At 47.7% G+C, this 22628-nt stretch overlaps 8 protein-coding genes across 8 annotated transcripts; 5 read left to right on the top strand and 3 right to left on the bottom strand.

Moving 5' to 3' along the window:
• Positions 1 to 2754: 2754 nt before the first annotated feature.
• On the bottom strand, positions 2755 to 3726 carry N7455_011101 (IMPACT family protein; the record flags this gene model as incomplete). Its single annotated transcript, XM_040959403.1, has 1 exon — positions 2755 to 3726. The coding sequence occupies one exon, from the start codon at positions 3724 to 3726 to the stop codon at positions 2755 to 2757; it is 972 nt and encodes a 323-aa protein (XP_040810134.1).
• Positions 3727 to 5682: 1956 nt separating this feature from the next.
• On the top strand, positions 5683 to 7814 carry N7455_011100 (LCCL domain-containing protein; the record flags this gene model as incomplete). Its single annotated transcript, XM_040959423.2, has 2 exons — positions 5683 to 6146; positions 6203 to 7814. The coding sequence occupies 2 exons, from the start codon at positions 5683 to 5685 to the stop codon at positions 7812 to 7814; spliced, it is 2076 nt and encodes a 691-aa protein (XP_040810086.1).
• Positions 7815 to 10945: 3131 nt separating this feature from the next.
• N7455_011099 (uncharacterized protein) lies at positions 10946 to 11490 on the top strand (the record flags this gene model as incomplete). The annotated part of the gene is made up of 3 exons (XM_040959466.1): positions 10946 to 10972; positions 11030 to 11059; positions 11119 to 11490. 3 exons carry the CDS (start codon positions 10946 to 10948, stop codon positions 11488 to 11490), a joined length of 429 nt encoding a protein of 142 aa, XP_040810111.1.
• Positions 11491 to 12250: 760 nt separating this feature from the next.
• On the top strand, positions 12251 to 12814 carry N7455_011098 (uncharacterized protein; the record flags this gene model as incomplete). Its single annotated transcript, XM_040959422.1, has 1 exon — positions 12251 to 12814. The coding sequence occupies one exon, from the start codon at positions 12251 to 12253 to the stop codon at positions 12812 to 12814; it is 564 nt and encodes a 187-aa protein (XP_040810114.1).
• Positions 12815 to 13569: 755 nt separating this feature from the next.
• Positions 13570 to 16408, top strand: N7455_011097 (uncharacterized protein). Its single transcript, XM_065606589.1, has 8 exons — positions 13570 to 13672; positions 13788 to 13811; positions 13871 to 13992; positions 14041 to 14570; positions 14620 to 14918; positions 14998 to 15432; positions 15497 to 15744; positions 15829 to 16408. The coding sequence occupies exons 1-8, from the start codon at positions 13610 to 13612 to the stop codon at positions 16388 to 16390; spliced, it is 2283 nt and encodes a 760-aa protein (XP_065460552.1). The 5' UTR covers positions 13570 to 13609; the 3' UTR covers positions 16391 to 16408.
• A 119-nt stretch (positions 16409 to 16527) lies between these two features.
• On the bottom strand, positions 16528 to 17579 carry N7455_011096 (cytochrome b5-like heme/steroid binding domain-containing protein; the record flags this gene model as incomplete). The annotated part of the gene is made up of 4 exons (XM_040959477.2): positions 16528 to 16694; positions 16755 to 16879; positions 16933 to 17350; positions 17450 to 17579. The coding sequence occupies 4 exons, from the start codon at positions 17577 to 17579 to the stop codon at positions 16528 to 16530; spliced, it is 840 nt and encodes a 279-aa protein (XP_040810097.2).
• Positions 17580 to 18192: 613 nt separating this feature from the next.
• Positions 18193 to 20076, bottom strand: N7455_011095 (uncharacterized protein; the record flags this gene model as incomplete). The annotated part of the gene is made up of 4 exons (XM_065606588.1): positions 18193 to 18778; positions 18887 to 19813; positions 19871 to 19965; positions 20029 to 20076. The coding sequence occupies 4 exons, from the start codon at positions 20074 to 20076 to the stop codon at positions 18193 to 18195; spliced, it is 1656 nt and encodes a 551-aa protein (XP_065460551.1).
• A 647-nt stretch (positions 20077 to 20723) lies between these two features.
• Positions 20724 to 22431, top strand: N7455_011094 (uncharacterized protein; the record flags this gene model as incomplete). Its single annotated transcript, XM_040959410.1, has 3 exons — positions 20724 to 21013; positions 21070 to 21588; positions 21645 to 22431. The coding sequence occupies 3 exons, from the start codon at positions 20724 to 20726 to the stop codon at positions 22429 to 22431; spliced, it is 1596 nt and encodes a 531-aa protein (XP_040810158.1).
• Between the last annotated feature and the right edge of the window lie 197 nt (positions 22432 to 22628).

Raw genomic sequence — 22628 nt, 5'->3', positions numbered from 1 at the left:
ATAGACCATAGATCTCCCACAATAGATCAGACGGATATAGATTGGAGGCAACGATAAAACAAAGGCAGCAAGACAATACCTTTGTGTCAGAGTGAATGAAACAAACTGATTCAAATTTGTCGGATGCTATTTTCAATATCTCTTTGTTGATGAACAATAGCGATAGCCTCTTTGTTTTATATTCGTATCAAAACGTGGGTTTCAAAAAAGGAATGTATGATATTTTGCCACAGGCAAAAAGATCAAGCAAAAAAAGGAAAGTGACACAGGTCTAGCCTGAATGCCGAATCGATAGAAGTAAGAAAAGAAGAGAAGGGAATGTACTAAAGAAGAAAATAAAGGAAGGGCCATGCAACATTGGCGTCAGGGATTATATATACAGACATCGGGTTACTCTCGGGCCCTTCAAGCATCTCGAAAATTCCGAGTCTCAGCCTCTGAATGGCCCGATGCTACGTGCATGGCAATTAACCAGACACACTTGGTGTGATCTCCGAAAATGCAGAGACATCCGCTTGGTCGATCGATTGTATGTGTATATCCACAGACCTGGAGGGTGGGGAAGGCCAAGGAGGAGAGGGGATGTTTCAGAAGTCATGTTTTTCCATTTTGTCCACTGAGGTTCGGATGTTTAGACGGTGGAAGGCTGAACAGTTCAAAACTAAAAGTTGACCAGTAGGAAGACCCGAGAGACAGTTCGATACCCGCTGAACTGGGGCGATGGGCGGCTGGAGAAGAGCCAACCACACCGCACAGACTGCAAGGTACAAGACTTTCCCACCCCCTGGATTGTCGCACCATCAACCGCTGGCACTCAAACCTTCGATGGATTGGCTGTCGTTGTAGCCGCCCTGGTTTTTTTTTTTCTTCTCGCTTCCAAGGTTACCAATTACGAACGTCGACAGGTGTGTTTCATGTTCACCTCCGTACTACCTACTCCATCGTGCCCACCGTTAGCCCTGGCGACTTGTACCCAAACCTATGACGCAGTGAAACAAGAACATGTCATCCAAAGTGGGCATCCTCGGTTCAGTCTTCATCCAATCTATCTCACACCGGCACTTATGTGTGGGGTACTCGGTACAAAAGTCTTTCCCCTTTGCCAAGTCTGGAGGTTTAGAAAACGAGTTCAACCAGGTACATATCATTAAAGTGTGACATCTCCGAATGGAATGTGTCAACTTTGATTTCCAATATCTCTACAGCGATGTCAAGCATACTACATTGTAATTTTAAAGACATGGTCCAGGATCATCTTGGTCAGGCCACAGCTCCACCAAATGTACTTGGCGGATTCCATCTCCGCCAGAAAATATATGGAGGCCACTACAACATGCTTTGTACGGAGCACAAAAGCCTATTGTCTAGTTTCCCCAAAGAAATATCTACACCCCAAGCTCGTAAATGAATCACCGAGTTAACTCCCTGTAATTTCGAACAGACCGCAATACTCGGTTGGCCTAGCCTAGAACTAGGATAGGGACCTGTGTTTGCGATTTCGAAAATGAAATCCGAGAGACGCAAGCAAGGTCTGTATCTGGCGTCGCTGTGACTCGTCTGTTAGTCCGTCGTATAGTATGGTAGTATCTGGTGGGTTTGCCTTGACAAATCGAACTCTATATAACCATATATATATATATTGGCTTAGTATATTACAAACTCCCCCCTGCGCACCATTCTTCCAATGTTACTCCTTATTACTTGATCAAAATTAAACCTATGGTCTATTATTGTAATTAAATTACCGACGTAGCACTCTCCGCTCTTTGTCCGTGTATGACTATTTTGGTCTAAGCGCCCACAGTACGCATATCCTTAGAATTGGGCATGAGATCCTCCAATAACAGTTCGCATGACGGTTCACATGAGAGTAGCCATATAGCACACATGGGTTCTTCGTTTACAGACGTCAGTGGCTACTCGAGACCTCAGATTCTATAATAGATACCGCCAAACCTTAGGACCAGCCAATGGAGATAAAGCGAGACAAGTCATCGTAGTAATAACGCAGCCTAATATACAAATAAAGTTAGCGGGTTTCAGTAAAATGATATCCAGGTCCAATATAACGTGTAACTACAGATCTAAAGCACGTTGTTTATAGGAACAGTGAGTTGTGTTGACTAAGCATGCACATAGTCAATGTGCCCTAGGAAACTACATCTAGTATGTGGTAAGTGCCTAATTTGGATTTGCTCGATAGCGTGCGATATCAACTCTTTCTATTCAAGACATGCAATGTAGATTTACCAAAACAGCGAGTTTCTGTCGCTTGCGGCGGTTCCAAGTTGCCTACTTAGACCGGTGTGCTTCACACATATCACACTGACCAAGCCGTGAGCGCCAAAGCAGACTCGACAGCCCTGCATGTGAGCTGCGAATCTACCCAATGAGGCCGCTGTGGCTCCCAGCTCGCAGGATCTAGGTGGTGATTTTTCTGTGTTCGATGAAATTCAAGCATTGCTTGTCGACAGTAGTCTGTAGCCAGCGTTGTAATGGGTCACACCATTTTCCCAGTGCGGTAACTCGTAGGATAGACATAAAGTCTCCGACACTTTCCAAGAAGGAAGGTTGTATCCGCAGTCCTAGTGCGATTGATGCCTGCTTGGGGTTCCATCAAGCACCCTGGTCATAAAAGCTCGGGTGTTTCATGCTATCCATCTTGCACGGGCCAAAATTATCCCATGTGAATGGAATTATTCATGTTCAGGGTCTCCCGAGCATCCAAAATCATCAGGGAGATCACCAGTCCCCTCATTTCTTTCCCTTCTTCTTCCCTTTCTCCGCACCCGCAGCCTCCTCCTTCTCCTTCGTAAACCCGCCCTTAACCAAAGCATCCCGACCAACATCATTAATGAGCCGGAACCGCGCTGGGCCAAGTTGAATGCCACCATACCACCGCGTAACAACAACCACAACATTCCACACATCCATCAACTGCATAACATGCAACAACCGACCCCCAGCGGCAGTCTCCCCATCATCATCATAATCCTGAACAACAGTCTCACCCTCCGCATCCCCAGCCTTCTTCTGCCGAATACGCCAAGCACTAATATTATGCGTCGCAGCCGCAACCTTCCGATCCGTAGCCGTAAGATGATCAATAAAAGCCTGCGTCTGCGCAAGACAAGTAACACGGGCAACACGGCCCACGAAAACCGATTTTTTCTCGGAGACCACGTCTGAGAGGATCCATTCGGGCGGGGCATCGAGGCCGAACGCGTCGCGCAGGGACAGAGCTTCAAAGGCGTCTGTGGCGGTCGACGCGTCGACAGTCGGTGTTTGAGTAGACGAGTCCCCGGCATCGTCCTGCCCGATATTCAATTCCGGGAATACGTCGACCGCTTCGCTGATTACATCGAATAGACACACGGCGCCGGCCTGCCAGGTTCGTTGTACGATATCCTCCAATACATCGATGGCGATCTTGCCTTCCCCGCGTGCGGCGGTTGATGCTGTTCCCAGTACGGCGGGTCGGGAGTCTGGGTATGAGGCTTCGAAGCCGAGAATGAAGGATAGATGTTGTTGTTCTGGGATTTGGAGGGTGACCACTGTGGTATGGATGTTGCCATTGGAGTGCGCGGGACTTCCTAGGTCGATTGTGTTTTTGGTTGTCGCGTTTGCGGGGGTCGTGCGGGTTACGGTTATTGTGTCGGGCTCGTATATGGCGTTTACGGCTTCGATTTCTTCGGCGAGGTCTTGGTTCTCGGGGATTAGAGGCATTGTGCCGGTTGGAGAGCTCAATGCTCGTGCGGGGTGAGGGTTTAATTATTTGTGAGCAAGGGTTGACCCCACAGTTTGTTCAGGCATCCAGGCATCAAGGCACCGATTTTGATGTGGTGAGTATAAAGTAACTGACCTCATGTACATGTTCTTACCTGATGATATCGAGAATTGTTGGAGATGAGAACTCAGTGTGGCCTTGCCTATCTATTATGGCATTAGGAGAGGGAAATACATTCCTACACGAGATAGGATTATCCAAGGATTCCACAGCTGCGCTACACAGCATTTCCGCTTCAACTGATTGTAAGTCTTTGTTTCTGTTTCTACGGGTTTCCAGCTTCATGTACTTAGGAATTTTACTTGTACCGCAGAGTCCAACATCAAAAATAGAGGACATCATTCTTGGCACCCAAACACCAGTTATCTCTCTGAGCCCAGGGATAATTCCAGGCACTCGAGCCTAATCATCACCCGGGGTTCGAGTGCGCAGCTCAATAGTCACTCCGAGCCCGACCTGACCATCATCAATCTACAATGGTCTCTTACTAGCACTGCATCTATGCGAGACCACGCAGACGATGACAGTGACGAGTAATCGGACGTTGACCCAGTCGCTGCTTTACAGTCTAGCGCAATCATCTCCCCCATGCGACTACCTAGGTACTAGTAAGAATTGGTCAACAGTATGCAAAGTCAACATCCGGAGAAGTGGGGTGGGTTATTATCTTCGAGGCGAGGAGACTGGACCTGTTGGGGTTTGCTTTGTTGCCCTCAATGTATACCTGTATATAGTATGACGTCCAACGCTTCTATTTGCTTGGAAAGGATCTGCTAGGGTCGTACTATATGGATGAGTTTAATAGATACCTATACAATTATACTAAACAAGAAGCTATTCGCATTCAAGTGAGCCGTTTCAGACATCGTCCGTAGTATCATTTTTTAAGTATAATCGGAAGCCATCTTTTTGGATCTCTTTTTGATATCTTTTTCATGCCTTGCGTCGCCTTAATCTTCTAGCCGGGATGGCCAAAATGATTGACTTCCCCAGGGCATTTGGAATTAGATTAACTAAGAAGTATGGTCTGCCTTTATTGGGAGTATGCCTAGGTGGGAAATTTATAGGTACATTCGGGTAACTTGCGTTCCCATGGACGGTGATATGGTGGTGCCCTTCACCCGTAGATTGGACAAGGGCTCCTCGTCATTTTGGCAACGGCAACATTAGAATGACGACAACGAGGTCGATAAGAGTCTAGGGAACGGCTGTTAGTATTGTCATTTGCGCAGGTGCCTCGTTTCGGATGAAAATGGGGCCTTCAATCGGAAAGCCCCTAGGAACGCCACCAATCATGTCTTTTCCGTCGTCATTCAGTGTCAGGGCTGTAATCCCTGGCCTTATTGTCACACAGCGTAGGACGAACACCACGGATGGAACGAAGATATAGTTTGAAAAGCTCAGATCACATCCGAAGATTTTCCCTGCATTAGTGCAATCTTTGTAAAATTTCCTATTTCCCGAATTGAAGATCATCCAAGATAGATTGTTGGAGGAGAGATCGCGTTGCCACCCCGTGGACCGTCACGCGTCGTTCTGATTGGGTGCCTGGCTGCCTTGGCTGCCTGACGGATCCGCCTTCGCTGTCTCTTCCCCAGATCTCATCTCGTACCTCGTCTCTCTTTTCTTCCCATACCTTTGCCTTTTTGTATTTATATATCTGTCTCTTCATGATTTAGGCCTAGTACGGTTAAATCTCTCTCTATTCGTTTCCAGGGCCGCGTTCCTGGTGATCTTCCGCCTTGCATACCAATCAACGGAGATCCCCACGGCCCATCGCAACGCTAGCGCCCATCAGCCACCGACCGCCGTCATACCTTATACCCCATCGTTCGTTGCGTTCATTTTAGTTCCTCCAACTACACCACACTTTCCCTCCAAGCCAACACTTCGCCATGTTTGGAGAGGGCCGAGAGGAGGCCGACAGGCTATATGTTCCACCACTCCTTGAGGATGATGATCGTCTCAACGATCCCGAGGCTTCCGAAGACCTCCCGCCGCCGGATGTTGAGGCTGGCAGCACTCTTCCCATCTGGCTGCGGGAGTCATCCAAGTCATTTCGCTGGGGATGGGTGCCGCTACCGCTCCGAAAGGTCGGTCGCGCCACCGCCAATTGGGTTAAGGGTCCCGATCCACCGCACATGCTTCTATTGAAACCGCTGTTTCCGCGAGTCCAAGAGCTTCCAGTTCAATACTTCGACCGTCTTTTTCCCAAGCGCAAATTTAAGACTGCACTCTTATTGTTGCTCTATATATCTTGGTTCTTGCCTTGGTTTTTGATTTTATTACACTCGCGTTCTTCCGGTTATATCGAAGGGTACGGTCAGCCTCAGACGTTGTCATGCTCGACGAACTTCTGGTACGTGCTGAAATGCAACCCCACATAGGCATAAAATTAACATGCGATTGATTTAGGGAGTTCGGAAATGGGTGTGGCGTTAACGGAAACGACTGCCGTCCATTTTCTTCTTCGACTATTCCCTTCCGGTGTCCTGCGAATTGCCGTGATACCAAATTGTTGGAGCCTTACATTGTGGGAAATCATACATACAACTACCAAGGCCTAGTGATTGGAGGGTCTAAGCCGGATTCCTCAGATACGGCACTTTACCGTGCGGATAGCTTTATTTGCCAGGCAGCAATCCATGTCGGTGCAATCTCGAACGATGGCGGCTGCGGTGTTGTCAAGCTTGAAGGTGCGGCGCACTCTTTCCCATCAGTCAAGCAACACGGCATTCTCTCCGCCGGGTTCCCGTCGACCTTCCCGAAGGCTTTCAGCTTTCTTCAGTTATCTTCGCCGCAAGCTAGCTGCCCGGCAGATCCACGCTGGACGCTTCTCGGAATCACCGCTGCTGCCGTTGGCGTTTTGTGGCTCTTCTGTACATCGCCGCCCGTGCTGTTTTTCAGTACATTCTTCATGGTATTCTGCCATACTGGACTTGTTGGAGACCCGCCCTCGTATCCTTTCTTGGCCGACCTTGTCTCTAGTCTTCTATCACGGCTGCTACCAGCGTCGTTTGTCGTCTATGTCCTTTACAAGTTCTGTGCAGCGCCGCTTTTGCAGCCGATCTCCTCGCCTATCTACCAGCTTTCAAAGTTGTTCCTTTTCCTACCCCCACTTTTCATTGGAGCCCTGAACAACTACACCTTTGCACGGTTGATTCCACTGCAGCGTCTTACCCCGATGGATATTCAGAAACAACCCGGGGCAAAGTTGGCGTTGGCTCTTGTCATCCCAATTGTGATCTCAATTGTCCTGAGTCAGGCGTGGCAGATTCGCCAGGGAGGTCTGCTCCCACGGTATTTGAAGATATACTGTACCATGGGCCTCATCATCTTGATTTTGCTTCCTCTCCCTGGTCTTCGCCTTCGAATTCATCATTATATCCTCGCCATTCTCCTCATGCCGGGAACGGCCTTTCCCACTCGGCCCTCGCTCATCTACCAGGGTCTGCTGCTGGGTCTTTTCATCAATGGAGTTGCGCGGTGGGGCTTCGCCTCGATCATTGAGACCCCGGCAGCTTTAGGGGAGCAAGCCCCGCTCGGAGATGGAATCCATGGCTGGTGGGGTGCTACGTATCCCAATATAACGACAACATCCGTGAATATCTCCCTGCCAGAGGTTGGATCGAACATCACTTGGCGCGGCAATGGCAACATCACATTCGCTCTATGGGAACATGAGCGTATGGCAGATCTAGCGGTGGACGGCGTCTCGGTTCTTCTCAATGACGTAGAGCGCTGGCGTGGTTATCTTGATGAAGACAAGCGCGGGGAATTTACCTGGCACCGTCATGGTCATGATGGCCTGGAGCTACAGACAAATCCTCGTCTGGTCAATCGTGACCTGGACACCAACGTTGACCCCAAATCGGTTCTTTTGGCTGATAGTGATTCTGACGATAAACCCGAAGACCTATTCTTCCGATTCGCATTTTTGAGAGGCTCCGAGGCTGGCATTTATAGCCCGACAGGAGTCTGGTTGAGCGATGGCGCGTGGTGGCCCCCTGCACCTCCCAAGAAATAGATCCACGTTCCCTCTGTGTTGGAAACTGAGGTTGTTTCCGTGTTTATATTCTATCGCACCTTGAAAGTTAGATTGATTATACACTTTTGGTTCATGTGTGCTGGACGCGCTGTGCCCATTGGAGTAATAGAACAGGCACGGCGCTTGCTGGATCACTCTCGTTCATGACTGGTCACTTTAAATGAAGATATCACATATTATGATTGCCCACGTCTGGTCCTGAGGCAGCCACTTTCTGTGGCCCCAGGCCACTATATTCCTAGTAGTTACTCGAGCAAGTGCTCAGGAAGCGAGTGCTTACTACTACCCGAGGGCTTAATAAGTATATAGGGGGTTTTCTGTGGGCCAAGTAGATACTTAGCGATGATATAATATATTCTATATTTAGCTAGTAATTAGTACTACCTAATAAAAACTATACAATCCTAATAGAATCTTATCCAGTAATATATCTTACTAAGGCCTTATCTCCTATAGTAAGCCGGAGGGAAGTAGTAGTATCTAGACTTCGGCACAACCCACTCTAACCCGAACCCAACCCAACCCAACCCAACCCAAAATGGATCTTAGGTCCATTACTTCGACCCAACGATGGGTTTTGGGTTACACTAATTGTCAAATTTGGCCCAAATCGACTGCCGTAGAGGTACTTGGCCTGGTCAATTAATACGATTATCTCTCAGTCGTTCAAACGGTCTGGCCTGTAGTCTGATTTATCTGGTTATGTTCCATTCTCCAACGGTGCTGTGCATCGACTTACACAAGATCTCTTAGCAATCCATACAATCTCTTCGGAATCGCATGGAATTAATATGTAAGTCTTATACATATAATGTTATGTCTTCTCTAAATCTAAGGCGAAATAATCCTACCTTCCTTTCCTAAATGAACCAAAGAAAAAAAGAAAAAAGAAAGAAAAGAAAAGAAAAGAAAGAAAGAAACCGCAGAAATGAGAAAATCCGTCATTGCACACCTCACTCACGCCATATCTCTATCCTGACAAAATCCAATACACATGACAAAAAATCTCAGAAATATATGAGATCGAAATTTCATGCGACCAGGCGCTCAAGTCTGTCAAGTGCAAACAGAAGAAACCAGAATTGTAGCGTGAAATATGGATGAAATCAGGGAGCATAGGTGCATCAACGAATGCTCCGACACAGTATAAGATTTGGGTGAACGTTGGCTTAGGACTTGGATAGACCCGCGGGAGTAGAACCACCCCCCGATGCCGTTAACCAAACCCATAAAGATATAAATTGCCGCCAGTCGATATATACTCGAAAAAGCAGCGTTGTAGAGCGAGACGCTGCATAAAGCCAATCCTCCAAATCCTCCAATAACCAGCACTCGTTCTCTCTTTTCTCTTGGCCAGGTTATCAAATAAGTGGCACAAATCACCCCGCCCAGTGTGACTCCCAAGACAATGTAATTGATGTTCCCACTACCAGTAGCCTCTAAAAGCAAGACCGATACAGATGTTCCCCATATGCGTAGAATAATTCCAATGTAGTCCAGCAGAATGTAGAAAGAAGGGAGCTGCTTTGCTGAGTCAGGCAGGTAGTGGTAAGTGGTAGAAGCTCCAAAACAAAGAGGTTGACTAAGAGAGAACCAAAGCTGTAGTCGCGTTGCTTGAACTGCACTGAGACATATGGTAGGTAAAATAAAGCAGGATTATACTTCCGCATAAATTATATTTGGGGTCAATAGAGCCGCTGGTGTGGACGAGCTTATACTGTAATGCGCTTCGGGGCTTCGAAAGGCAATGGCTGGCTTCCATGTCGACAAACCGAGTATTTCATGGCAACCTAGGCAGACTACAAGGCTTTTCCAAGTAGACGGGGCGGAAGGTATTTAAACCGATGGTAGGGCCTAGGCGAAGAAAACCCTTTCTTATTACAGAGATGATCTGTCGAAGGCAAGGCTCGGTGGACCCTTCAAAATTAAAATTGGCATATCAGGACCAGGCGAATTGATGCAAATATTCTTCGCAGGTTTGATCCTGTGGAGGATCAAAGAGAGCCATATCTGACAACAGACATTGGACCTCTTTGACCCCATGGAGTACAGTTGAGATAGTCGCTCCGAAAAAGTATCTCATTGGATCCGCCCAATATATCCAGGGTCTGTAGAAGTCATTGAGTGAATCATGCGGCACAACCACTCCAGAGAACATCATGAGGACAACCCAGAAAAGAGAGTTGGCATATCCGGCCGATGTCTCATCGGGAAACAGGGCTGCCATAAGGTAGCAGAAGGAATTGCAGAAGAGCGAGAAAAGAAGATACATGAAGTAGATGAAACCAGCAAGTTGTGGGGTGTTCGCGAAGCCAATTGTCCAATAGCTGCAGAAGAAAGCGAGCGTGAATAGACCAATTTGCCAGGGGATCTCAACAAGGACGATTGTTGCCAGCAGTGCTTTGAAGTCATAGAAACCATTGCGTTCGCGAGCTTCGAACAGTTCTCAATCAATCTGATCATCACGAAACGCCAACTGTCGGCCGGTGAAAAGGCAAGATGATCTCTCCATTGAGTACAAGGTCCAAAAAGTCACCTTCAATCGGTGGATTGTGAAGCTGGTCCCATCAAGAACCTGGTTCCTATCGAGCCCGAGGGCTATGGCGCTTCGAGTCGCATGTCCTAGAGCGAGGTATGCATCATTTGGTCTCATGACTAGAAAAGCGTAAAATGCCTAATTGTTGTTAGCTCGAGCTGTGTCGCTTATTATGGCTCACGGAAATCAGTCCAGCCAGTACCTTCAATATCAAAAACTGAGTCGCTCTTAGGCTCTTATCAGGATTACCCCTGTTATAACTGCATGTGCTAGGTACTAGTAGATGCAAGATAAGCAGATCCCCTGCAAGCGGCTTCCGTACGGAGTACTGTAGTACTGTAATACTATAATACGCGTCCTGTGCATCAGATCCCCACTCCGCAAGAATAGTAGGGGGTTTCCCTCCGTGCCCAGCCGACTTTCTTTGTGGACCTCTTTCTTTTTCCCTCTCCCAAGGAAACCCTCCTAGTGATCAATTTTTTTCTAATATATTGGATAGGGTACAAGATGGTGTCAACAACAGAGAATATAGAGAGTGGTCTGATAACAAGGGCGTCAACTGGGCCGGCCGCGAATGCTTGTGGTGATCAGCTGCCTTTTTGTATGATCCGGTGGAGTCCCAGTAGAAGCAGCCATACGGCTAACATTAATTTCTTAGCTATCATTATTCACGGCGGCTCTCGATTTTGTATGTCTTTTTCGTTAACACGAAGACGAAGCCCTTTAAGCTGACGAGTCTGCTCCAAGACAATCACCAGTCCCGCCATTCCCACTATCGTCGCAGACTTCCGATCGGGTTCAGGCTACACCTGGATCGGCTCTGCCTATCTCTTGGCAAATGCAACTTCCAGTCCAGTATGGGGGAAACTGAGCGATATCTGGGGACGCAAAGCAATGCTGCTTACCGCGGTCGCGGTCTTTTTCATCGGTTATCTCCTTTGTGCTGTATCGATTAACATGCCAATGTTTCTCACTGGCCGTGCGATCCAGGGGAGCGGATCGGGAGGCGTCGTTATCCTCGTCAATATCTGCATCACAGATATGTTTGATATAAGGTATATCGCAGGCGATTACCTCAGATATGAGCACTGGGCTTCGCTAACATCAACAAAGACGTAGGAGCATGTATCTAGGACTAACTAGTCTGATCTGGGCACTGGCAAGTGGTATCGGTCCAATCCTAGGCGGAGTTTTCACTCAACTCGTCTTATGGAGGTGGAATTGGTGGATTAACCTGCCTTGCAGCGCATTGGCGTTTGTCATACTGATCTAGCTTCTTAACGTTAACGCTGGAGCAACCCGTTTATCCTTTCGATCTGGCCTAGAAAGGGTTGACTGGCTTAGAATTGTCACTATTTTAGGGGTCACTTTAATGCTTCTCCTAGGCCTGAATTTTGGAGGAGAAACTTTTCCCTGGAAGTCTCCTACGGTTTTATGTCTCATTTTATTTGGAGTCATCACGATCCCCTTATTCATCCTTAGTGAGGTGAGATACACCCGGTTTCCCATTATACCAATGCGTCTTTTCAAACATCGCTCAAATATAGCATTATTGTTAGTTTGCTTTTGCCATGGCTTTATGAGTTATTACGATCAATAATCTTATAGTGTCAGCAATTGATTAAATGGGTTGAATCATTTAGGTCTATATCTCCGCCTTCTATTTCCTTCCTCTTTTCTTCCAGGCCGTAAAGGGCACATCGATCCTGATATCGGGTGTTTTGATTCTTCCCATCACTATCGTTCAATGTCTTACGGGGATTGCCACAGGATTCGTTATAAAATATACTAGTAAGAGATAAATACTCTATCCCGTACTGAATTTCTATCTTACCCTCCCTCTCCTATAGGCCATTTTCACGAACCTATCTGGATCGGAATGGCCGTATTAACACTAGGATTTGGCTTGTTCATTATTTTCGACGATCAGATATCGATAGTCAAAATTGCAGTGATTAAGGCTATCGCTGGGTTTAGCGTTGGTATGAATTTCCAGTCGCCACTAATAGCACTGCAATCCCACGTTACACCGGGTGATTTTGCGACCGCGACTGCAACTTTCGGGTTTACTCGCAATATTGCTACCTCTCTTTCTGTTGTCATCGGAGGGGTGATCTTCCAGCATAGCATGCAAACTCATGCCACATCACTTATAAGTGTCCTTGGAGATGAGACGGCAGCATATTTTGACGGGTCTAATGTGGAAGCCAATTTAGGCCTGATCGCATCACTTCCTGTCCACCAACGCAATGCAGTCCGCGGGGCGTATATCGCTAGTCTTCGTTCCATGTGGATTTTGTATGTCTGCGTTGCCGCGGTAGGGCTTCTGGCTAGCTTAGCGGTTAACAAAAAGTCCCTTGAAGGCCCGACCGACAGAAAGTCAGATGGCCCAGTGTCAGAGCCGTTGCAGTCCCAGGAGCTGCAGCAAATAAATCAAAGGTGATCTCTCACGTTTCAACATATTTCGAGGCGAAGTGCCCTTGAAATACGCTAATCACCACGCATGTTGCCAATGCAATAAAAATTTGATTTAAATGTGTATACTGCTAAATGTAAATATTTAACTATTATATATTGATGAAGAAATAAGTTTAGCGAGCACCCACCTACCAACCAATTTTAAACTGTTCATCAAAATGCCTCCAGTTCCCACCATTTTCCTTTTATGTACAATGGTATAGAAACATCCTCGCGATAACCGCGCTGCTTGTAACCAGCAACCGAGAATGCAGTGGTATGAATTTTCAAGGTTACATGGAGTGAGGGTCCGAAAAACATGTAATATTTGTAAGGGCCGCTTAACATTAAACAATAGAACCCCCGCGAGAGGTGTGACTGCAGAAATGCATTGACATTCATTCGATCAATGAGAAAACTTTTCTTGTCACCGTCGAAGATTCTCCGTCTATGCAGAAACAGACGGACTCATGCACTCTTGTATTAGCGCTAAGTATATGATTGGCCTATAGAAAACCTCCTATGGGCTTATTAAGTCCTCGAGCAAGTGCTTAGTAGCGACGGCATGCTACTACCCGAGGGCTTGCTACAACCCTAAAGGAAGCAACCCCTGCAAACCTCTCGGGTGCACATTTACAGAAAATGCATACCACGTGATCGTGACGGCACGAGCCAAGGCAACAACCAAACCCGAGCTCACAATTTGGAAGCTTCATTCGTACCTAATTTTAGCAATTCCTACCTAGGTATGTTACACTAGGTACGCGGTATCTTGAAATCCATGGAGTACGAGGGATCTGATCATGAGGGACGCGAGGTGCCAAGCGCGCTGGTCCGACGTGCAGTAAGTGTTGCTCCACAACCAAAAAAAAAGTTGCAAGCTTAGAGAAGGCAATCTTGGAAGAATCCTTCGAAGATACAACTTGAACTAATCAAATATTAATTATGGATGCATACAGTGTGATCAATGCCGCCTCCGAAAGGTATGCAGGTGCAGCTCCGAGTAGCACGATGTCATGACTCGATTCTCACGTTGTCACAGATTCGATGCGATAAGCGCACCCCATGTTCAAACTGCCGAAGCTCCAGCATCGTCTGCCGGTCTACCGGCGAAGGCCAGAAGCCATCAGAGCCCCGGCGGCGGGTTTTAATCTCAAATCAATAGTATGAGCATCTTGCCCCTATCATGGGACACCATTGACTTGAGCACAGTGAGAAAAAGATTGATTTGATCGAGGAACGCCTGGCGAGCATTGAAAGTACTCTTCAACAGCTAGCAAAAAACACATCTCAACCACAAGGCTTCACAGCACCAAACCGGAGCGAGCCTCATTTCGCCCCTTCGCCTCAGAAGTCAACCCCTTCGCAGCCGTCATCTACTACACCTAACTCTGCAAAGCCCAAGGGCCCTTCGTATCTCGCAAATCGTACTATCGAGGAGCACGATTCCAGCGCTGGCTTTGAGGGCAGCTCTTCTCTTACTGCCCATGGTGCCTACGCGAGTGCGTTCCTTGAATCTGCTGTGTCCCAAAGCTCGCCGCAGGTTTTGTCAAGTCCGAAGATCACCGCGGCTCTCTCGTCGCTAAAGCAGCTTGTCGGGATCCAGAACCAGCGGCGAGAAGCGGATTTGCAGGGGAGTCAACCTCTCACCAAGAATGCAAGGTTGGGCGTGAGACGCGACATTCGCGATCTGGAGATGCCGCCTCTGCCAGTGGCTCTGGACATGCTGAGAAATATTCAAGGTACGGTTCATTCCAAACAGACGTTTACAGTTTGTGCTTACTTACCTAGAAAATCCACCGGCTTTCTTTGGTGGCTATGTCCCCTTTCTCAGTGTGAAATATTTCACCGAAAAATGCCGTGAAGTTTACTTCTGCATACACGATTACTCTGATGCGGCATTTATAATAACTAACTTTTCCATGTACGGCCTGTTCCACGAATATGGCGGCATGGAGAAAGACGTCACTATGCGAGAAGAGCACCAGCACTACATTGTGATGTGTCGCAACAACCTGGAGACAGCACTTGCCAATTTGAATATCCTGATGCCTGCAGACCATGACTCGATCATGGCGTTATCTCTAGGAGTTAGTCCCCCATTTTCTTTTTGTCTTTTGTTCAGATCTACCCCATCTGGAATCCTTATTTCCTTACTTACAATCACAGGCTCTGCATGCACTCGAGATTTCCAAACCATCCGTTGCCTGGACGCTAGCATCAACGGCCATAAATCTCTGCCAGACACTGGGATATCATCGCCTTACTTCAATGGAGCACGACCCCATACCAGTCCAACGCCAAAAGCAGCTTCTATTCTGGACTGTCTACACAGTTTTGAATATGATGTCCCTGCGTCTAGGACGTGCTTCATCCATCCAGAACTACGATATCAGCCTGCCAATGCTAGATGAAAACCCAGCAGAGATCCCCCACCCATGGGGACCCGTCTGCACTTGGTGGACTAGATCAGCAATTATCCAGAGTGAAGTTTACCAATATTTGTATAGCCCAGAGGCCCTGCAGAAACCAGAAAGTGAACGAGTCACACATGCGCACAGATTAGCTGCTGAGATGCAGTCGAAGGTTATGGAGCCGTTTGAGGTACCACCCCCATCGTTGTTTGGGATAGGACCGAGTGAAGGAGTTGCTAATGTGAAACATGTAGAAATTCATGTCGTCGGATCTTAAAGTATCCGATATAGACCTCATGTACCTCGCAACTGACAAGATCAGTCGGCTGGCCATCATGACCTTGATCTACCGAGCAATTCCAGCATCAACAGACTCAGGCCGTGGCGCCACCTTCATACTCGAATGCATTGGGACAGCCCGGGAAGCCCTGGAAGTCCACCGCCACTGTGTTGCAGCACTCAACGAGACAGACGATTTCATGAAAATATCCTACATGCACTGGTAAGCATACCGAAAGGGTCACGCCATCGTTGATGCAATGACTATACCACCTCAGACCAAGATATTCTGACAAAAGTACTATAGGGGTGTCCTCATATCCCCATTCGTCCCCTTTATCGTAATATTCTGCAACATAATAACAACCTCCAACGCCGACGACCTCACCCTACTCGAAGAGTTCATCGCCTCCCTCGAACCGCTAACCACCTTCTCTCAATCCATCGAGCGATTACACACCCTTTGCTCAGTGCTCGGCACCGTCGCCCGCCTTTACTTCGAAGCCAACACCCGGCCCCAAGCAGCCGCAGACCAAGAAAACCTCATTGAGGTCGGTCAGGAATTCGATGTTTATCTCAGTGCGCTCGGACTGGCGCCTCCAACCCATATGAATCCTCTGAACAGCGATAATTCCCAAATGGTAAACCCGCAGGGATATTCCCAGACAGATAATCCTGCCATGCATGTTAGTTCGGCGGAATTGTCGCAGCAGGATGTGGGTGGTTTCTCGGCGCCGGTCGATTCATCCCAAACACCGGGACAGGATTTGGGGACTGCTGCGCAATTGGGGAATTGGTTCTGGGGGAATCAGTACATGATGGGCCTTTTGGAGGAAGATTTGTCGCAGTTCAATCCGGGAAGGATGTGAAGAGACTAATGGGTGGTCATTAGACTAGATCATGCTCACGATTATTCTTAATTCTTCCCAAAATAGCCAGCTGCCATAATTGTAACATGAATCCCAACTTCTACACCTCCCTGATGTCTAATCTACATATCACCCTTTCAGTCCAGCAAAACCTTACACCCCTCTGCACTCATAACCACGATTGTCAAAGCTTGCTTCTCCTCGCCAGGTGGAAGAATAGGTGTTTCAGGTGGTAATCTGAGCCCAGGGAAAGTTTGAATGATCCGTATAATTGCATGCGAAGCTTCTGTCAGTGCAAATTCCTCTGCCAATTTAGTTAGTTCCAAGTGCTCTACGAACTACACTCATAACCTAAATCACTTACTGCCTAGACATATCTTTGGTCCTCCATGGAAAGGCATGAATCCCCAACTAACACCAACTAGCTCTGGACCCAGCCATCGCTCGGGGCGGAAACTGTTTGCGTCTTCACCGTACACGCTCTTTAGTCTATGCATGTGGTAGACTGAATAGCCAACCCCTGTGTTCTTGGGTATTAGTACCGGGGATTTGCCATCGGGGGCTCCTCCACTCGGGCTCCCAGGACGGTGGCTTGCGTATTGATCGTGAGAACATTTCGTAGGAGTCGCGGTCGCATCGACATGCGTCCGTAGAAAGATTGGTTGCTATTGTGGGAGATCAGATCGGTGGCTGTGCTGGAGTAAAAAGCCCAGGCTTTCTTCGATAGGGAGTCCCGGGCTGCATCCTCGAAATCGTGGGTGCTGAGTATGGCGTTCAGCTGGGGTTTGGCCGTAGTTTGGGACGGGGTCTGTGGGGTGGATTTGTTTCTCCACGTTCTGTCGATCGAGGACGGGTCCAGCTGGCCCATCAGTTGGGTCGGAGGGAGGGCCTTGATTGTGGCTGGTGTGTGAACTTCATTGTAGGCGGCGGTGGCATCACGACCGGCATAACGGAGAATAACTTGGCATAGGTATTTGGTTTAGCGGAGGAAATGAGGGTCAACATATGTAGTAGTTATATCCATGGATCTGTGTATATGGCGTTGGAGATAAGACATACTCTCAGCACCACCTGGGTGGTCTGGGGCAAAGATGGAGACATCCCAGACTTGGTTATCGACGACCAGCCAGCAGTCATTGGGGGAATCGTGGCGAGCGACTTCTTTTGTGGAAACCAAGCGTGGAGACATTGGAGTAGAGTGGATTGGGGTAGTAGAAAGGGGAGGGTCTGAATTAATATCAGTACTACCCAAGTATGTAGCCCTGGAGGTAACCTTGAATAACAAATGAGTAGTCACTACGTTCAACACATTGTGTGATCCTGCTCTATAATTGCTTTTTAATGTTGATCACCAGGCTAAAACGATATTCGATCTATCATTTTTGTAATATTTGTACATTTTTATACGGAGGGTAACTCTACTAGGGTATGGAGTACTCCGTAGATACCACGCAATACACCTATATAATGAGATTAATTTTACATCAGTTATTGCCTATACGAAACGCATAGTATTCTCTAGCATTACTAAAGCCTATTAGTGTTCCTGTACAATTAATAGGCAAGGAATAGAAAGAGAGAAAGTTGACTTAATAGGGAGATGGTGATAGTTAGAGCATTGCAATTCAGAAAAACAAAACAAAACAAAAGAACATTGATGAAAACGACTGAATGGACCTTACTAAATTACAAATTACATATTACATATATGTACTTATGTAGGTGCATACATTAGGTATGTGACATAGCCTTGAAGCCATCTGCGTACGTACTACCACGTATAGGTAACCTTTGAACATTAATCAAAACTCAACTGCCTCGACAGCTTTCAATGCAATCGCAAACCGTGACTTCAGATCTTCCTTATCCTCGACACCAACGCTAATGCGAAGTAGATCCGCTGGCACGCCAAACCCTACCGCCCATTCAAACTCCCGATAGTGTGCTAGAAGAACATAGGGTGAAGTCAAGGTAAAGTTTGTACCGAGACTAGGTCCTTTCGCAGTCTCGACACGATCAAAAAATGCAACCGCATGATTCTTCTTGTGAAAAGTAAACGATAACAAGCCACCATACCCGCCAGCTGGTGTACGACAATCATCGTAGAACTGCTTGGTAGGAGAATACTTAGGGTAGTATACTTCCTTGACAAGAGAGTGCCCTTGAAGAACATTGTACATAGCTTCGGCATTGTCGTTTATTTTCTTGATCCGAATCACAAAGTCACGGCTATTGCGCTCCATGAACATAATATCCTCGACCCAATAGTTGTCCTCGTAGTTTGCTTCGAAAGCACTCTTCAATTGCTGATAGTACCTGCCTTCGGGGTTCAAGATCGCACTGTCACCTATAACATTGCAGTCTCCCGAGAAAATCTTCGTGAGACTGCTGACAACCACATCTGCATGTGGAAGGACATGAACGTTGACGGAGTTTCCAATCGTCTCATCAACAACAACGCCAAAGTCATAGGCATCGGCCAACTTTTTGATTCACTTTAAGTCGGGGCATTTCAACATGGGATTTCCGAAGAACTCGCAGAAGAGGGCCAGGTAGCGCTCGCCACCCTTCAGGCGGGTTTCCAAGTCATCCAGTTCTTCCGATGAGCCATGTCCATAGAAAAGACATCCGGGGCCGAGCTTCTGTAGGATCTTGAGCGTGTCAACGTAGGGGAAACCAAACGATATACTCTTCAGTTGACCTCTGCACTCCATCAACATCCGGTGGCTGTTGAAAATAGAGTTCATCCCGCAAGGATAGAGATAAATGTCACCGTCGGAAAGTCCCTTTACTCCACGCGAGTCTGAGGCTGTCTTGCTTAGCTCGACAGCAAGGTCCACTTCGCCCACCAAAGAGCCAGCTATGCGTTGGCGGATTGCTGACTTGGCGTTATCGACAAGTGATATATCCAAGTTTCGACCAAAGCGCTCCTCCAGGAATTGCGTACTTTCGACTCTTTCTGGGGCGACTTTATTTTCTTCTGAAAAAGCCTGGTATACAGATCCTGCTTGGTATCTCCTGGGGCCTTTTTTCCGATTTACGGTTGGCTGCGGCGACGTGGAAGCTGCCAACCTGCCATCCAAGAAGAGTGAATGACAAAACTCAGCATGTCTGCTTGAGATACCGTCACCGGTGTGTTGCCAGTATTCCTTGGCTATAGGGAAGATATCTTTGTTGAAGATTACGGCTGATACCGAGGGCGAGATCTTCGCCATGATCTTGGAAGCCTCTCTGGTCTTATCGAGGAGCAGATCAATGATCTTGACCTGTCCTGCGACGCCGGGCTCCGCTTTGGCCTCAATAAAAGTGCGACATCTTTGTGCGGTCTTGCTGGATGGAAACAGCATAGCCTGCCGGTCTGGGGTGCTATATCTGGCAATAATGTCATCTGCAAATGCCACAATAGATCTGTAGAGGAAGAAACTGGTCATAAGGTCAGTATCAGACTTATTTGAATGCCTGGAATGAGGAATAGAATACCGTGGATAACCATTTGGTATTTTGTTTATAACCCGGCTGGCACCCTCCTCATAATCCACGTTATCAGTCCATGTGGGCAAAGACATGCTCACAGCCTATGGAGAGAGAGTGTGTTAGTGAAAAACCCACGAAAGCGCCAAAATAAACACATCACTTACATGCGCTGTGAGGGATGGAATTGAGCCTCCTAGCTCTATAATTGACATTCTGAAATAGTTCAATTGTGTAGGGTATGGGATCAGTGTTTTTGTATACGGCACTTGCCATGGGATGATTAAAGAGGCTTTGATCTCGATCCGAGTGGTGTTTTAACTTGAAACGATTGCATAACTAAGACTCACAAATTACCAGTCACTCCAGGCACCGATACCCAATGGGTCATGCCCAGCCCTGTGCAATCAGATTTATTAGTCAGCGTATCACACAAACTACCTAGGTACCTAGTAGTTACACATACGTGACCCCATTGGTACTACATCCATCCTTGGATGGATGCGGACTCGGCTGACTAACAATGATATACCGTAATTACCCTGTATTTATACCATGCACTCCGTATTCAACCATGGTATTCCACAAGGACCCTACTAACGGACCGGGTGGATTAAGGGGGATCGACCCCCGTTGTGGGGGACATCCATGGATGATCCATCATGAATCATCGATTTCTTTCATTTCTTTCAGCTAGACAATGGTAGGCCCACAAGTTATCCCTACGTGAAGTTGCGAGTCATTCCCTCCCATATGACTCATTCCATATTAATTCCAATCTTTCTTTCCCCCATGGGCCATCTTAACTGCTTCAATTCCTCGTGCTTGACTCTCCATCAATTCGAACTTGGTCCTTTCAACAATGTTCGAAAGCATCAAGCTCTTGGCGTCTGAAATCGCCCCTCCACGAAAGAATTTTATTGGTCGAGTCTCCTCGGACCACCACGAGAATCAGACCAACGCAGAGGAAATCAACCTGCGGGGTGGCAGTGGGGATGGTTCCACGGACGAACGCAAACCAAAGCATGCATCATTTGTGATTTTCTGCCTTTCATGCATTACCTTTGTAAGCTGCTACTTAGGCGGCCTGGTTACGGTCTCCGTGCCTCAGATATCCGAAGACCTGCAGCTGACTCAGGGTATGGAACTATGGTATTTTGATCTTTTACAACACCCTTCGCGATCGGGTTGATAGCTAATAAATGTAGGCCCGTTTCCATGTATGCATTAGCCACGGGTTGCACCCTCCTCATCTTTGGTGCCGTCTCCGATGCACTAGGTAGTAGGCTCATTTTCCTGCTAGGTTGCTTCTTCCAGAGTATCTTCTGCATGGCCTGTGGCCTCTCCGAGAATGGCACACAGCTCATCGTGTTCCGTGTCTTCTCCGGCCTGGCAACCGCCATGTGTCTCCCGTCCGCCGTGAGCATCATCTCCGAGAATTTCTCCCCGGGAAAGCTCCGCAACCTCGCTTTCTCCTTCATTGGAGGTGGCCAACCTATCGGATTTGGACTAGGCATGCTGATGGGTGGTGTCTGCGCCGAGACCATCGGCTGGCGCTGGGGCTTTCATAGCGCCGCCATCGCCAACACAATCGCCTTTCTTCTGTCATGGTGGCAGCTGCCACAAAAGAAACAAACCGGCATTAACTGGGCCCTCCTCTTCGCCATCGACTGGCTCGGTGCTATTGTTATTAGCGCCGGCTTGGCCCTTCTTTCTTTGGCATTAGCGTGCGTCCCCTCCCCCTAGACCTACTCCAGACAACCCCAACTAACTGTTTCGTAAGTATCATAACCTCCGATGTAAATAACGCCCGTAAACCCTCGACAATTGCCTATTTCGCTGTCTCCGGTGTTCTACTCCTGTGCTTTGTCATCTGGCAAGAATACCAGGAACGACGCGGTAAACCGACACTCATCCGCAACTCACTCTGGAGAAACAAGTCCTTCACCTCAATCTGTATTAACGTCTTTATCATCTGGGGAGCCTTCAACGGCTTCGAACAGATCATCAATTTTTTCTTCCAGAACGTGCAAGAACTATCCGTCTTAGACGCCGCTCTCCGCTTCATTCCCACCCCTATCACAGGTCTCCTCAGCGCCCTCGTTACGGGCTTGGTACTACACCGCATCCGCGCCGACGCCATCATAAACATCACGATTCTGGTATCATGTATCTCTCCGCTTATGATGGCCCTCGTCAACCCCTCCTGGGTCTACTGGCGCTGCGCCTTTATTGCCATCTGCCTTAACTCCATCGCTGCTGACTCTCTCTTCACCGTGTCCAACATCCTCATTGCCGATATGTTCCCGCCCGAGACGCAGGGCCTAGCGGGCGGTGTCTTTAACACGTTTTCGCAAATTGGAAAGAGTTTCGGACTGACCTTTGTCGAGTTGATCGCCAATGTCGTCAGCGATAATAAGGCCGCCCCGGGAGAGAGATACGAGCCCGATGGGTACATGGTCGGGTACCGGGTGTCGTTCTGGTTCTTGTTCGCGGCGAATATTATCTGCCTGGTGGTTGGGGCCGTCGGGCTGCGGAAAGTGGGTAATATCGGGAAGAAGCGTGAGTAATAGATATGTGCTGGGAAGTTGCTTTTGTTGCAGAGTCGAACGGTTTGATAAACGGTTTGATAGAGTGGCCTTTACTGCAACATCTAATGGCATAATTGCGCTTTTTGTCAGTGTAAAGGTCAATTCTTAAAAGAAAGAATAATCCTCCTATCTATCACTGTATTCTTATACCTTATAGAGGAAGGAGTATACATTCC

Source organism: Penicillium solitum (genome assembly GCF_028829755.1).
Source record: "Penicillium solitum strain IBT 25940 chromosome Unknown utg000008l_segment0_segment0, whole genome shotgun sequence".
NCBI lineage: Eukaryota > Fungi > Ascomycota > Eurotiomycetes > Eurotiales > Aspergillaceae > Penicillium > Penicillium solitum.
Note: the sequence above shows the minus strand (reverse complement) of the source record. Positions and strands in the feature narration are given on the sequence as shown.

Bases quoted from the DNA above. Each gene is read 5' to 3' on its own strand.
- N7455_011097 (XM_065606589.1), top strand. From the start codon at position 13,610: ATGGAGTACGAGGGATCTGATCATGAGGGACGCGAGGTGCCAAGCGCG. The intron at 13,673-13,787 runs GTAAGTGTTGCT...GGATGCATACAG, and splicing joins GCGCGCTGGTCCGACGTGCA to TGTGATCAATGCCGCCTCCG. The intron at 15,433-15,496 runs GTACCACCCCCA...TGAAACATGTAG, and splicing joins AGGTTATGGAGCCGTTTGAG to AAATTCATGTCGTCGGATCT.